This window comes from Hyaena hyaena, unplaced genomic scaffold, assembly GCF_003009895.1.
Source record: "Hyaena hyaena isolate Hyena2069 unplaced genomic scaffold, ASM300989v1 scaffold_646, whole genome shotgun sequence".
Taxonomy (NCBI): Eukaryota; Metazoa; Chordata; class Mammalia; order Carnivora; family Hyaenidae; genus Hyaena; species Hyaena hyaena.
Genome location: NW_024081278.1, coordinates 948,891 through 965,168, shown reverse-complemented (window position 1 = coordinate 965,168; position 16,278 = coordinate 948,891). Strand labels below are relative to the sequence as shown.

Genomic DNA, 16,278 nt, shown 5'->3' with positions numbered 1-16,278 from the left:
GACCTTTAATAAAAATCTTTGAAAAAGAAAAAAAAAAGACAACCTATTTCTAGGAATTTCTCTTATAGAAACGTGAATGCTAGCTTTTGGAGTGTCTTTTCCCTTTTAGATAATTTGGCATAATTTCTCCCAATGAATCTAGGAGGTTGTTAGAGAGTGGAATGATTGCTTTTTTAACTTCAGAGGTAAAACAATCCTTAGTATGGTTTTATTCATTTATTTGTTTATTTATTTATTTGAGAGAGAGAGTGTGTGTGTGCAAATGCAAGTGAGGGAGAAGCAGAGAGAGAGGGACAAAGAGAGAATCCTAAGCAGGCTCCATATTGTCAGCACAGAGCCTGATGCAGGGCTCAATCTCACGAACCTTGAGACATGACCTGAGCCGATACCGAGAGTCAGACACTTAACAGATGAGCCACCCGGGCACCCCAGTATGGTTGATGTTTCAAGTAGAATGGAAATTAAGTTCCAAAGTGGAGCTGGTGAAATAATTAAGTTGCTAGACTTTTAACTAGAGGAGTAACAGGTCTGAAGCCCAGTGAGGAATATGAAGGATATGATGCAACCTCTGGATCTTGAGAAAATGAGGTGTGGAAGGGCTGAGTGGCCTCTAGTTGAGAGGGCTATGGGGTAATTTCCCATTTTAGACAAGGAAGTGGGTAAATGATCATTAAAAAGGAAGAGGGTTTACTATGTAGGTTTTAACAAATTTAAGTTTCTAGAGCACTGTGGAGACGTTTGAGGGGGCACATGGCAGTGGTTTGGGTCAGGGAACTAGAGATACTTAAAGATTGGAGTAGTTTACACTTTTAGCAGCAATGAGGAACACAGAAAGATGAGGTTGCAATGTAATTTATACAACTACTATTATGGTGAAATGTCCTGGGGTATTAGAAGTCGTCCAGCTTTTGGGAAATCTAACTAGCCATGCTTTCCTAGCCCTCAGGACTTGCATATGAATTTTTCTTGGTCTGGAACACCTCCATCTCCTTTTCTCCCTTTCCCAGCCCAGTTCAGCCTGTTTGGATCTATAACTTACATCAGGAAGCCTTTCCTGAGAGCTTTCTCTCCTTTTTGCATGTGTACTTTTTCTCTGGCAGCCTTTCTCACCATACACAGTGATCTCTTAAGTTCTGGAAGAAAGAGACCACTGTCTTGCAGAAGGTACAGCCTCTATGTAATCACTCCATAAATTGCACTTTATTATAGTAAATACTTGCTACTTTTACAAGTTTAATATTATAAAATTCAATTCTGGTTTACAAAATAATTCAACACATTTTTTTTAAAAAGTTCCACAACTCATGATTTGATTCCTACACATTTATTTCCCCATGTTACAAACACTGCCACAACACGCTTATGTGTGGAATAAACTAATGAACCAAATCAACTTCATCCAAATCTTTCTCTGCCTGATATATAAACTTTTGAAAAATATTAATACTAGTCAGATTCTAACATTTTAATATCATGTAAAAAGTATTTAACTTGTATGTGATGTGGCATTTGAAACTGTTGGAGATTGGGGCGCCTGGGTGGTTCAGTCAGTTAAACATCCGACTTTCGCTCAGGTCATGATCTCATGGTTTGTGGGTTCGAGCCCCACATTGGGCTCTGTGCTGACAGCTCAGAGCCTGGAGCCTGCTTCGGATTCTGTGTCTCCCTCTCTCTGGCCCTCCCCTGTTCACGCTGCCTCTCTCTCTCTCTCAGAAATAAATAAAACATTAAAAAAAATTTTTTTTAAAAAAGCAACCTTTGGAGAAATACCATATCCAGTTGTACATACTTACATGTTTTTATGGGTTTAAACATTCCTCTCAAAAAATAAATTTCCCAAGTGGATGCAAGGCATTATTTCATACTCATATGGACACACATCCTGAGGTAATACATGATATACTTGTGAAATGGAATATTTCCCGCTAGACGAATTCTCTCTTAGTAAAATTAAAACTGTTATATTTGTGTGAAAATAAGTGTCCACAGTACACTCGTTGTAATATTATTATAATTAATTCATACTTTTCTTCCCTGTTACATTGGTGCTTTTCAAAGCCCCAGCAATCAAGGTCTAATGCAATTTTCACACTTCCCTCTTTCAGGAAATAAAAACTTCGCAAGTTTCAAGATATTTAAAGCGATGCAATTTACAGAAGCAGCAGGTAGAGTGTGGTTCTCGATACTATTTGCATGTTTTTAGTAGTCACCTAAGTTAGCAACTTCTCTTTTTATGTCAAGTGTACATTGGGTAACTCCTTAAACGAAAGCTAGAAACAAAACTTGCCTCCCACGGATTTGAGCTGGGGGTGAAACCTCAGGGATTTGTGGGAAGAGCGGCGCAGGGTCTGCGAGGGCTCTCGGCTCCCTCTCGTCACTACTCGGCTCCTCTCGGTTTCCTCTCGGTTCTCGCTCGGCTCTGTTCGGCTCCTCCTCCCTGGGGGAGAGAGAGCGCGATGCCGAGAGAGCGGCGGCAAGTTCAGCGCATGCGTTCACGCCTCTTGCTGCTTTTAGGGCCGCGCTTTGCTGTGTATTTTCACTTCCTTCTCTCCAGAGCTGTATCCGGGTCGTTGCTTTCTCTATTGTCTCGGGCAAACGGCCTCAGACTTTGCAAATTCTGGGTCTTTTGTTGCTTCTGGGGCAGGCTAATAAAGTTTTTCTTTCTTTTATTATTTTTTTTCCTAACAGTTTTAACGGAGGAAATTTACTGCCCAGGGCTGCTGGGGCCTGGGGGCGCCTCTGACAGGGGAGCGCCGTGGGAAGGGGCGCGAGAGGCAGGGGCCGCTTCGACGAGGACTAGGGGGCGGGGTGGGGGGCGGGAGGGGACCTTGGGGCCGCTCTAGAGGCACCCGGCTCCGGTCCGCGCCGCCGGTTTTAAGTAGCATCTTTCGGATTTGTTTCCGCGGTATCTGTCCCGACCTCGGCGCTGCTTGGGCTCTCACAGCCTCTCCTTAGGTCTCCTCCAAACGACCACCTCTCGGATTCCTTAGTAAGTGTGTCGGAGGCCTCCGCCGGGAGAAAGGTGCATTTCAGCCCTTCTAGAAGTCAGGGCCTGTGGGAGCAGGGTGGGGTGGCAGGTTCCTGCGGGAAATTGGACCTTTTTTAGACCTTCCACGTACACGGGAATGAACAGGGCTTCTTTTATTCCCTGGGCTTTGCGTTTTCTTTGTATTGACTGTTACCGTGTCTAAGAGGGATTACGAACAAGTGGCAGAAACATAACAGTGTGCAAGAGGGTCAGTTCTGATTTTGGCCGGCCTGGGCTCGCCTTTGCCAGGCTGGAGCTGTCGGTGTTGCTGCCCAGCCCTCCCCTCCCGGTGTACCCACCGCAAGCTTCCTACACCATTTGCTGAGAACTAAATTAAACAGAGATTCCCTGCACGAGGTCATCAGCGTCTTCCCTCAGCATCACAGCTGTCTTCTGTCCTTGGTGTGATTATTAATGACGATGTAATGCTTTTCTCTTAACAGTGGATCGCAGCTCCAAGAGGAGGCAGGTGAAGCCTTTGGCAGCTTCTCTGCTAGAAGCTCTCGATTATGATAGTTCAGATGACAGTGATTTTAAAGTTGGAGATGCTTCAGGTAAATGCTTCCTTCTCTCTTCCCTTTTCCCAGCTTTCTGGAATTGGGCTTATTTTCAGACCCTTTTAAAAATCGGTTTTGATTTAAGTGCCGATTTAAAGTTAAAGCACATAAAGGTCATTTATTTTGTCAATATGATTTCCCACATTTCCCTAAGGTTCTTTTGCTAGATCCTACCGTTGCTTTTGTTTATGTTGATACTCAGATAATTAGGCAGAGAAGAATTTACTCTATTGATACCAAAGATTTTTCTCTATTCTTTCCTCAAAAATATACATTTATGGTTATTTTATGAGTAGAGGGGAAAAAAATCGAGATATATCATGAAGTCAGTAAATACCCTGAGAGTAACATGAGCCATATACAGCCCATGGGCAGAGTTCTTTTCAAATCACTTGGTACCCTCTGAGGCGAGTTTTGCTTTTTGTCTGTTAGCTCCCCTTCCAGAATAAAATTAGCCAAAGTAAAAAGTTGTACTTAGTAATAGGTGTTGGACTCTGTGGATTAGGCCTTTCAAAGAAATCTCTGAAGTATAAAGATACTTGTTTGCTCATTATATGTTGTGATTCTGAAAACAGTGAACTTTTTAAAAAGGTCATATATTCACATTGTACAAGAATGGGAACCATAGAAAAATATGGTTTTCCATGATATCCTCTGTTTATTGTATTTCATGTATATAGTTTTAATGGCAGGAATCTGAGAAATGCGTACTAATTGTTTTTAAATATTTTATGTGAAAAATATTAATACACACATGAACAATAAAAATTATTTGTAAATCTGTCCCTTTTGGTGGAGATTTAAATAAAATGAGGAATTGAAGCCTTTTCAATTTCATCCCTTTAATCATGTAAATATATTCCTCCAGAGAGCTTTCTATGCTTAGTCCTATCTCTTTTCCTCTGGTTTTTATTTTTTTTCTCCTGCTAGGGATGGTAGGAGATGAAATTAGGTTGTGTTGTGTTTCTGTTACTACTTTCAGTAGCATCAGTAATTAGAATTTGCACTGTGATTTACTGAGAACTTTTTATTTCCATAATCTCATTTAACTTTTATAATCACTTAATCAAGGAGATACTATTTTATAGTAACAGAGGACTGAATTCAAAGAACTTGCATTAGGTCACTTAGTCCATAATGGATGTATTTTGACTCTAAAATTTAATAATCTTTTCACTGCTTAGATCCTAAAAGTAAGTAGATGTGATCTTAAACTGAAACTACTTGTATGTTATGACTAATTGAGGTCGCTCCCAACAATCAGAGAAGTTAAGTTTATCTTGTCTTTTAATCTTTGCTTCTCAGCTTTCTCTCTCATTTAGTCAATTCACTGATATTTGGTCCTTCCAAAGAAGGGCAAAAAAGGGAAGGGAAGGGAGGTAAAATCCTAAAGTATTTAAGTTCACTTGGTGAGGACTTTGGCAGATAAGAATATTTTTGTTGAGAATGTAGTTTTGATCAAGGTTGTTAACTGTGACAACAGTTGTTGGGTCTCAGAAGTTATGACTTAATTGAATACTTTTATGAAAAAAATCTAAAGCTAGATCTTTAGTATTCCATAATTGTTTCTATGACAATCCTGACTTTGTAGATTTTTTCCTTTTTATTTATTGAGATGTAGTTTTGGTCAAGGTTGTTAACTGTAACAACAGTTGTTGGGTCTCAGAAGTTATGACTTAATTGAATACTTTTATGAAAAAACTCTAAAGCTAGATCTTTAGTGTTCCATAATTGTTTCTATGACAATAAATCCTGACTTTGTAGATTTTTTCCTTTTCATTTATTGAGTTGTATCACTTCTCTTTACAAAGGTTAAGACAATCTAATGATAAAAACTACTTTTTAAAAGTAATTTTTGGTATCAAGCTAAGTATAGATTCCTGATCTTGTAAATCTTAATCAGAGTTGATGACAATTATCACTTATGTGTGAAAAGTGGGAGGATGAGTTGTTAGGCTGATAATTTTTAAAAAATCTCTTAAAAACACTAAATATGTATATATTTTCTGTTCCTTCTTGTCATCATACCTAGTCTGCTCTGTTTGTAATTTACTTCTTTGGCCCCTGTGCAGTTCTATTATGTTATTATAAAGGAGATTATAGTAGAAAATGATTTTGTTTAAAATAGTTAATAGTGCAAATTACCATTCTTGATTAAGGTGCATCCATATTCCCCCATAGCTGAGATGGTGACTTAATCTAGCTTACTAAAGTTTCCTGTTTGAATCCTTTCTTTGCCTGAGATAGTTGTACTCAGAAGAAATAAGACATTAGATTCATCACTGGTTTTCAGTCATGATAGAGTTGTGGAATCCCAATCCTCTGTATGAGTAGATGAAACTATGAAATCGGAGGTGGAGAAATAGCTTAGCATCTATTTAATAAAAGCTTTTAAAAATAACATCTAGAATTGACTTGTTGAATGAAATACTGACTCCCTTAGAACCTAATATTAAGATGATTAGATTGGTTGGCCTCTTTTTTTTTTTAATGTTTTATTTATTTCTAGGAGAGAGAGAGAGAGAGAGACAGCGNAAGAAAAAGATAAGGGCAATTGGGAATCTCCTCTCGAACTAGAACACATGACAGATGGCTGTTTTAAAGGAAAGAAGAGAAAAAGAATTCTCCTTTTAAGTCCCTCACTTTGCCGTCTAAATAAACTGATTTTTTTGTTTGTTTGTTTGTTTGTTTGTTTTATTTCTAGGAGAGAGAGAGAGAGAGAGAGACAGCATGAGCAGGGGAGGGTCAGAGAGAGAGGGAGTCACAGACTGAAACAGGCTCCAGGCTCTGAGCTGGCAGTCAGCACAGAGCCCGACGCAGGGCTCGAACCCACGAACCGCGAGATCATGACCTAAGCGAAAGTCGGATGCTTAACCGACTAAGCCACCCAGGCGCCCCTAAATTTCTCATTTTTGATTGAGGGCAGTCAGTAAATAAATTGTAAAGTTAGTAAGTTTTAAAACATATTAGAATTATGGTGATAACCACTAGAAGAACAGTATGTGGGAATGTTAAATTGAACCACACGAAATTACCAATTTTAGATTATTGGCAATGTTATCATTTGACCTAGTTAGAGTGATTATATTTGAGACTTGATCCTAAGATTGGGGTTAGGATAGATTACATTAAGTAATCTGATGTATAAATAGAATGTTTTTGAAGATGAGTGCTTGTGTGACTTTTGTTAAATAAAAAAAATAATAGTGCGGTGTCTTCACTAACGTGCTAGCCAACTTTAGATCTTGAGCCTTAGTTTAGTTAGGACAAATTGCCAGAAAATAATTTAACTGGAAGAGTCAGGCTGAGACTTTGCTTTGGTAGTATTTTGCACTTAATCTAATTTTGGCTAATTGGTCAAGATACATTTATTGATGATCCTTAGTTTTCTTTAAAAGCACTTTGCTGGATATTATGGTGATTTCACAAAGAAATGTAATAATATTAAAATAATTCAATTGTAAAATAACAATGCAAGGCATGATTGATGACTTGTGTAGTTCAAATCAAGGAGATAGGACTACTTTATCTAGAATAATTCATTGAGGAGATGAGTTGAATTAGAAACTGAAAGAGAAGCAGTCTAGGTGAGGGAAACATTAAGTATTAGAAGTGTGGAGGCTGAAAAATGTCGTTTATATTTGGGGATCAGGATTGAGTAAAAGAATAAATAGATGTGCCTGGGAAAGTATAATGAGGTTAGATTGAAGTCTTATATTGCTAGAATAGGGTTTCTCAGTCTTGGCACTATTAGTATGTTGTGTTATGTAACTCTTTGTAATAGAGGCTTGTTCTGTTTTTTGTAGGATGTTTAGCAGCATCTGTCTACTTACTAAATGCCTGTAGTATCTCTTCTTCCTTCCACCCCTATCAGCACTCCTCTCTGTCATGGAGACTATTCATCCATTGACTTTAGACATTGCCAAATGTTCTCTGAGATACAGAATTCAAAACTGTTCTTACTTAAGAACCACCGGTCTGAATTTACCCAGAAAATGTTAAATGACACAGATAATGAATAGAGGAGGGGTTGTGTTCGTTGACCTGCTTTTTAAGAAAGGTGTACAGGATTAGTCAAAAATGGTCCCAAGGAAATAACTAAATAACCTGTAGACTGGTGATCTATTCTGTGTTGTGTATATTTATGAATGCTAATCACTATTGCACTAGATCAATGAAGAGAATAGTTAATTAAGGTTGATGAACAAAGATCATTGTTTACATTGCAAAGCTGAAATAAAACTGAATAAAATCATATTGATTTTACTGTTTAATTTTTATTATGGAAGGTTTTTTTTTTTTTTTAATTCTGTGTAAAAAATTCCTTAATGGTTGAAATCGCTATTGTTTGGAGAGATTTTGCTATATTGTATATTTGAGAAAAGTTACCTTTTATTTAACTGAATAGGAAGGAGGGATTTCAATTTTAAAGAGTTTTTTTTTCTAAAGAAAAATAAGTTTATTGAAGAGTTAGAATTACTTCTAATGCTAAGAAGTATCTGACTTATTTGATGTATCTGACCGCTTCTCTAGTCTATTTTTACTGTTTCTTTAAAAAAAGATGTAAGAGTGATGGATTTGGAACTTGACAGAGTCATTGTTTGAATTTGTAGTATTTGTAGAATTTTCTTTGCAGCCTATAAAAATATAATTATAGACAGCCATAGACTCTGATTTTTCTCATTGTTATTTTTGTCAAGCTGTGTTTGTAACTAAATATTGTTTATCTCCATCCCTCAAGTGCATATATACCAAAAAGAAGTGATGACTAATCAGATGTGAAGAAATTATTTTTCAGGATTCAAAGAAAGATAAAATTTGATATATTCCTGATGCCTGCAGTGGAGTATGAATAATGTATTGTATTTGGAGAATGAAGGGTTGGGTAAGCTACTAGGATTTGGATTTGTGGAAAAATTTCAGATTCATTAATAATATGTTAACAGATGTAAAGCATTTAAATCTTTTTTCAAATTGCTTTCTCTTCAGACATGATTACAAAACAAAAGCAGAATAAAAGAGTGTCAGTTTCCTTATACATTTAAAAATAATTGGTTGGCATTGGCAACAACAACCAAAACAGAATCATGAAAACTCTTAACATTTTGTAAAATTTACCAAGCAATAGCAAAGTTGGATTGGTCTTAGTTTTGATTAGGTACCCGCATTTGTGGCCCAGTTAATCTTACTTTTGTGTCTATTGTTGTTTTTATTGGTAAAAATTAGTAGGAATGCTTTTTAGGTACTTCTAAAAAGTATCTCTCTTAATTGTGTCCGTCTCTCTTAAATATGGCATTGCTTGCAAGATGTTCCAATTTTCTGTAGTCAGTATGTATGAAGATTCTTTTTTGCCTTAGAAGTGTTTAGTCAATTTTGCTTATTATTTATTAGATTCTTATTTAAAAATATCTAGACATTATTATTATTTTTACCATAAGTAGTCTTCTTGGTAGGTTGGGTTTAATTATGAGTGGTGTTAAAGAAAAATCACAGTTTTCTTAATGATTTGCAGAACTGTTGGACTGAAAACATGTTACCTAGTTATGGATGATAATTGGATTCAGACTCTTTTTTGAAATCCAAAGATGTTTGGTACACGCTTGTTTGCCTCACTTGTTTGATGGTAAAACTTAACTGGAACTGATAGTTTATTTGTAGTGTTGCCTTATCATACTTGTAAATATTTATACTTTTCAAAGCAGAAATGTGTTTTATTATAGGATAGTACCACACACCTCACTGGAGATTTTAGTGTAATATATTGTGTATACACCATGCTACCCTTCTAAAATCTGAAAACAATCAAAATTCTGAAAGACATCTGGCTCCAAAAGTTTCAAATAAGGGATTGTTGACCTACATGATACTGCCATTGTGTCTTAGGTAAATTTGGTTAGAGCGTTTTTTTTTTTCCCCCCCCCACAACAGTTTTGAATAAGCCTTGAGGTTCCTGCATGGTAATCTTGAGATTGACAATTATTTTGTAGGGTGGGTCAATATCTATTGTATGTTAGTCTTTATTTTTTATGTGATTTACCTTGCAGGATTTTTTTTTTAATCAGTCATTTGTAAAGTATTTCTAGGATATTTTAGATACCAGATTCTAATTAGAACTTTCTTTTAATGGCCAGTTAAGTATATGGCTTATTAACAGAAATTAAAATGATGTGCAAACATAGACTTTTTCACCATTTTATTAATAACCCCTCCTTGGTTATATGTTCAAAAAATTTATCACTCTACAGATTTTACTAATCGTGTTGACCACGACTTCATTATGACTGGTTGTTTCTTCTTCCTGTTCCTTTCCTTTTTTCTCTTTTACTTTATTTTGGATTTTTATTACTTTGATTAGATATAAAGAGGATTAGGAGGTTCTGAGTAGTCTTGGTCTAAGACAGTCTGGCCTGGCCTCAGTAGGAGTGGAAGAAACTTGGCAGGAAGCTTGTAGTCATGCATGCATTCTTTAATATCCTCAGTCTGTATTTTAATGACTGCTGTGCTTGCTCATTTCCAAGATAGATTCATTTTTAAAAAACTTGTTAATTTCTTTCATTCTGGGGGCTATTGTAGTTACTGCCTAGAATTTTTGAAAGTTTAGGTGGCTCTTACTGATTGGAAAGGTATCTTATTAAGCAGGAAAATTGATAACAGCTCTTGCAATTTCTATTAACTGTGCTGTTGCTTTTATCCTTTTCACCTGTGAACTTGGTACTCCTATAATTGATTGGTATGTTAGGGATGTTGACTATCATAAATACCTGTGCTAATTTTTGCTGGGTAAAGAGTGAAATAAATGAAACCAAGTATTTTGGGCCAGATTTTCCTTGTTCTGAATGTGACTCAACACTAGTACGTTCATATAGTTTATGAAAGGAAGATGGAGGAGAAGAAAAATTTGATCTGTATTGTATCATTAAGTTAAAACTCAAGTGCCCAATTTAAAAAGAAATACCTTTACTTTTAGAAAAAAATTGCTTTTAGGGTACCAAATATAGCATGAGCTATATGACACAAAATAGTGCTCCTCTTTTTAAAGCATGTTTTAATTTAGAGTTACATATATTCATCTTCATTAGTGCTATATTGAATTAAAACCATTATACCAACTTCATTGATTTATTTAATCAGGTTGGGAGCGTCTACCATTCTTTGACTTAAATTTGTTTATATTGTTTTGCAAGTTACTCACAAATTTTGGTGGTTTCATTTGTGTCAGCGTTGTGTGTGTGTGTGTGTATGTATATACATATGTGTGGTTTTTTTTTCTCATATTTTCAACAGATTCTGAAGGGAGTGGTAATGGAAGTGAAGATCCTTCAAAGGACAGTGGAGAAGGTTCCTGTAGTGATTCTGAAGAAAATATTTTAGAAGAAGAACTGAATGAAGGTATTAAAGTGAAAGAAGAACAACTTAAAAATTCTGCAGAGGAAGAAATACTGTCATCAGAAAAGCAGTTAATTAAGATGGAAAAGAAGGAGGAAGAAGAGAATGGAGAAAGACCTAGAAAGAAAAAGGAGAAAGAGAAAGACAAGGAAAAAGAGAAGGAGAAAGAAAAAGAGAAGGAGAGAGAGGATAAAGAAAAAGCAACAGTATCTGATAATGTGGCTGCTTCTGCTGCTTCCACCACACCAGCCACAAGTCCTCCTGCTGTTAACACATCTCCATCAGTTCCCACTACAACAACCGCTACAGAGGAGCAAGTCAGTGAGCCAAAAAAGTGGAACCTTCGTCGAAATCGACCACTTTTGGATTTTGTATCCATGGAAGAGCTAAATGATATGGATGACTACGACAGTGAAGATGACAATGATTGGCGACCAACTGTAGTAAAGAGAAAGGGAAGATCTGCCTCTCAGAAAGAAGGCAGTGATGGAGACAATGAGGATGATGAAGATGAGGGAAGTGGGAGTGATGAGGATGAGAATGATGAAGGCAATGATGAAGATCACAGCAGCCCTGCCAGTGAAGGGGGTTGCAAGAAGAAGAAGAGTAAAGTTCTTAGCAGAAACAGTGCTGATGATGAGGAACTGACCAATGATAGCCTGACACTATCTCAGAGCAAGAGTAATGAGGTAGATCAACCCAATTTTTATGATCTCTGTCTGTCTGGGGAAAAGGGAATTCTTCTCTAAACCATTCTACTCGTTACATTAAGTAGCTTCCTTGAAACCCTATTCATAGACAGCTGTGGGAGTCAATGAGCACCTTAACTATAACATTTATTCATTTGGTCAACCAGCCTTTATTGAGTATCCACTATTTGTCACCGTCCCCAAGGAGCTCACAATCACCGTCCTCAAGGAGCTTGCAGTCTCTATAGTTAAAGAAATATTTTTATACCCATAGACGAGGGAAATGTTAGTCTTCCTTTCCCCCTCTCTATTCTCTTACCCTATTTTTCATAGGACTGCTGAACGGTGCTCAGTGGATTATGAAAACAAAGGTCACCTTTATTTCAACCTAGTTATATCCTGTATCCACATGAAAACTTAGACTTCTAGACTACGTTAGAGCAGGACAACAAACAGCTTAATGATTGCCTCAGACTTTTAGAGACTCATTTTAAGGTTGCTTCCTTTACCAGTTGTAGCACTCATCATCTGAATAGTCACCAAGTCTTTGCTTTAGATGTATGGGAGTATATGTTTACATATATTTAGTGAATAAGTTCTCTCTACAAAGAAATGAAAAAGAAACATCAAACATTCCTATCATAAAACAAACATTTCTGTCATAAAACTACAGTAATGACTCACTTCTTCCACTTGAAGTTCTACTACCGAAAGTTAGGTTTATCCATTGGGCCCAAGATGCAACATTCAAGACTCTTCAGTCAAACACATCTGTGTCTCTTTGTCTGTGTGTTTATGTATGTTTTTCTTCAAAAGAAAGATTGAGTTGTTGTCTTACATGTAGATGTACCTGTTACATCAACATGTAGAACTATAATAATTAAGTCTGTCATTTCTGTTAATGTGTTTATTGTCACGAAAATTCACTTCTTTAGCAAGCACTTATTTTTTGTGTTTTTTTTTGTTTTTGTTTTTGTTTTTTTTCATATCACTGAAATAGGGTAAACTAGTAGGGAGAATTTCCTTCTATATTTATTCTTTTACGTTTCTTCTACTTAAAAGTTTTACCTAGCAGTGATGACCTATTTTAAGTAAGTTTCATTTAAAAACTTGGTGATTTTTCTCACTGAAATAAGTAACAGGCTCTGAGGGAGTTATATGTCAGTAGTGATGAAATAGCAGTTTATATTTTAAATTATAAACATTGGCCAACTTTTAGGTTGTCCACTTTCATGTGAAGAATGTTGCCTGCCTCCAGTGCTATTCTAATTCTTATATTTAGATAATGGAAAAGTGTCATTTGGAATATGATATTTATAATGCTATAGCACAAACAGTCCCATATTCCCAGTGCCAATTTAGGGAAATAGAAATATGGAAAATTCACTTGTTCATATTTGATTTAGGCTTGTATCCAGTTTACTTTATAGCATTTAGTCTCAGTCTATATCAGCTTAATAAGTTTACCTTTGGCAATGTCACTTTCTTTATTTTTATTAGTCTGATGTTCATAAAAGTAGGCTACCTCTCGATAGAGGCAGAGTTAGATTTATGTTAAGGTGTGGAGAATACTTGCATATGTTTAGAAATTTGCCACATAAAATGTATACATTATCCACTTGTTAATAATCTGTAATACATTACATATTGCTTAAGAGGTTGTAGACTGTCCTTTATGATGCATTGGAAGGCCGCATGTGCTGTTTTAATTTTTTTTTCCCCCTACCAGAAGAGACTTTAAATAATGGGACTTTGTATGTTTGGGCTAAGTCCCAAAAAATGAGATTCCAGAGTATTTCTTCAAAATGTGCCTCGATAATATTGTCAAGAAATCTCTTACAGTAGCTAAATTAATTTCTTTTGTGTTAATTTATATTAGTTTTCCTTTTGCTCTACCCTGTGTAGAGATGTAGAAGAACTGATAGAAAGTTAGTTTTCCCTTAATAGTATTCCATCTGAAAGCTTGGTGACTATTTTTCCCCAAGACTCTTCAGTAATTTTTGATAATTCTATTTCTACTTAAATGTCACTCAAATTAGATAAAAATTTTTGATAAAAACTAATCAATTGAGATTATTATTTTATTGTATATTTCTAAATTTCCTGGTCATATGCTCAGATTTTGTAAAAATGACTAAAGGTAATTCTTATTGCCTTATGGCCATTGTTTGTATCTTAAGTCTTCTGGGTTATTTTCGGTAGTGATACCTGGCAAGTATCTATTAGTTAATACATATATATTTGATTATATTCAAAGTTTAATTTTTGTCTTTTACTTTAAGTGTTCAAATACCACTTTGCAGTAGAGATATATGTAGTTTATAAGCAGCAAACTCCTTTGGCTGTTAGGTCAAGTGCTTTTGTAGGGAACTGATGCTGGACATCATGTAAATGATGCCCAGAAACTTGAATGGTTTTGAAGTTTTGGGGGGGAATTTTATTTTTTATTTATTTATTTATTTATTTTTGAGCCAGGGACGTTTATTTGAGCTGGGGACCTTTTATAACTACTGTCTTTTTTTTCTTTAATGTTTCTTCATGTATTTTGAGAGAGAGTACAAGCAGGAAGGGGCAGAGAGAGGAGAACGAGAAGTCTAAGCAGGCTCTGCACTTCGGCGCAGAGCCTGACATAGGGCTCTATCTCATGAAACGTGAGATCACATCCTGAGTCAAAACCAAAGACCCGGGTGTTTAACCGACCAAGCCACCCCCCACGCCCCTTACTAGTAACTCTAAAAGCCTTAACATGCCTATACCATAGGCCTTGAAATACTCTGGAGCAGGGGTTTTCAAACTTTTTTTGGTCTCAGGACCCCTTTACACTCTTAAAAAATCATTGAGGATCCCAGTTACTACTTTTGTAGATTATATCTTTTGCCATTTCAAATTAAAACTCAGCAATTTCAAAAAATAAGACACAGAAGCACACAAGTTGTCAGATTGATGACCCTATCTCATGTTATATGGTTCTGGAATATTAATTATATTGTATACCAAAGTAAGAAAGTGACAAAGACAAATAACTTTAGTATTATTATGAAAATAGCCTTAACCTTATGGACCCAATCAGATAGAGTCCTGCAGACCACACCTTGAGAACTACTGTTCTTCAAGTGGGCATTTGATAAACCTGCATTTTTTACGTATGGACACTTGCCTTGGACTGTAGCATTTTGACATTTTTGAATTTAGTGTGGTCTAAATAATCCTCTTGGAATATGGTTATATGTCTTCAAACTTTTATCTTGATGCTTTTGAAATTAATTCATATTATCTTTTTGGTTTTCTGAAGTAAGTCTTGGGGATGGGTGTGTAGCATTTTCAGAGAATCGGTCCCATTTTTAGGACTTTGAAACTAGAGCTTTGGTTGAGAAGTAATATTTGACAGAAAATCATATAAATAGAAATTTTCAGGTGGAACTTTTTGGTTTCTTTTTATAAAATATTCTCATGTTAAATGGATTAGAATTAGATGTTACATAGTTGTGAAGAAATGGCAGTTGTCATCTGACTTTGGTAATTAAAAATTTTGCCAAAATTTATAAAGAGCTCCTTCTGTTGGGGCTTCTGACTTATTAAATGCCTTTTTACACATTTCAAAATAAAGCAAACTGCTTTAAAACCTAAAAAGAGAGTTTGTAATATTGTACAGAAATTATTTGAGATTCTTGAGGATTTAACTTTCTTAAAAAAATTTAGAGGACGACTATTGCTCAAATTCTTTGGTATACTGATTTTTTTCTCATCTTCAGAGAAATAGGATTCTTTTAATTCTAGTGTCACGTGAAGTGTGCTGGAATTCCCTTCTCTTAAACACTTTAAATTTAGATAGAATTTACCCTGTTGTATACATTATTCATAAGCATCTGTGTGGAATACATATATAAATGAACACTAAACATATTTTAGAACCCATGGAGAACATTGGACAGTATTACTATTTTAGGTGTAAATTTTAAATCCCAAGGGTAAATGAAATAATTTACTCTAAGTAGTCATTGATATATTACTGCAGTGCCCCATTTATTCTTAATTACCATTAGATTTCACTAAATTATTCTGTAATATTAAAGTTATATCCTAGGTGATACTCTTGTGCCTTTCAAAACCAACTTTCCCAATTTCTGTGTTTATATAAAAGTCATGTTTTCACAAGATATATTTTTTGGTAAAAACTTGAACTTAATTAACTATTTTATCTATAATTAACTATTATACATATCTTCAGAGGTATGCTAATAAAAATTGATATGAAATTTGCTTTTATATTCTAATCACAAGTGTGTTCAACCCATGTTTGGTGTATTAAAGAAAGCATAGAGTATAGTTTTTGAAGAGAATGTGTTAACTTAGATTTCCCGCTGAAGTGTTACCTGTCATTCATTTGGTAGGACTCCAGTTCCCCCTCATTCCTCTCTCTTTACGGTGCATTTCTGGTAAGAGTCTCAAATGATGGGGATCAGGGAGCCAGAAATACCAATTCATTTTGTTTTCTCTGCCTCTAAATGATAATATGTGTATAGAGAATTTGATATAGATATACAATTGAAACATTGACTGTTTTTTTTCTGATAAAAATGGAAAAATAGCAAAATAATGGAATAAGAGTTACCTATTA

General features: G+C 35.5%; 1 protein-coding gene across 1 annotated transcript in view; it reads left to right on the top strand.

Annotated features, from left to right (window-relative positions):
- Positions 1-2,844: 2,844 nt before the first annotated feature.
- Positions 2,845-16,278, top strand: part of PHF14 (PHD finger protein 14) — a 92,476-nt gene continuing 79,042 nt past the window's right edge. The window contains exons 1-3 of the mRNA XM_039216622.1: positions 2,845-2,989; positions 3,472-3,582; positions 10,870-11,660. Coding sequence (XP_039072553.1) covers position 2,989; positions 3,472-3,582; positions 10,870-11,660 — 903 coding nt within the window. The 5' untranslated portion in view covers positions 2,845-2,988. The remainder of the gene's footprint in view (positions 2,990-3,471; positions 3,583-10,869; positions 11,661-16,278) is intronic.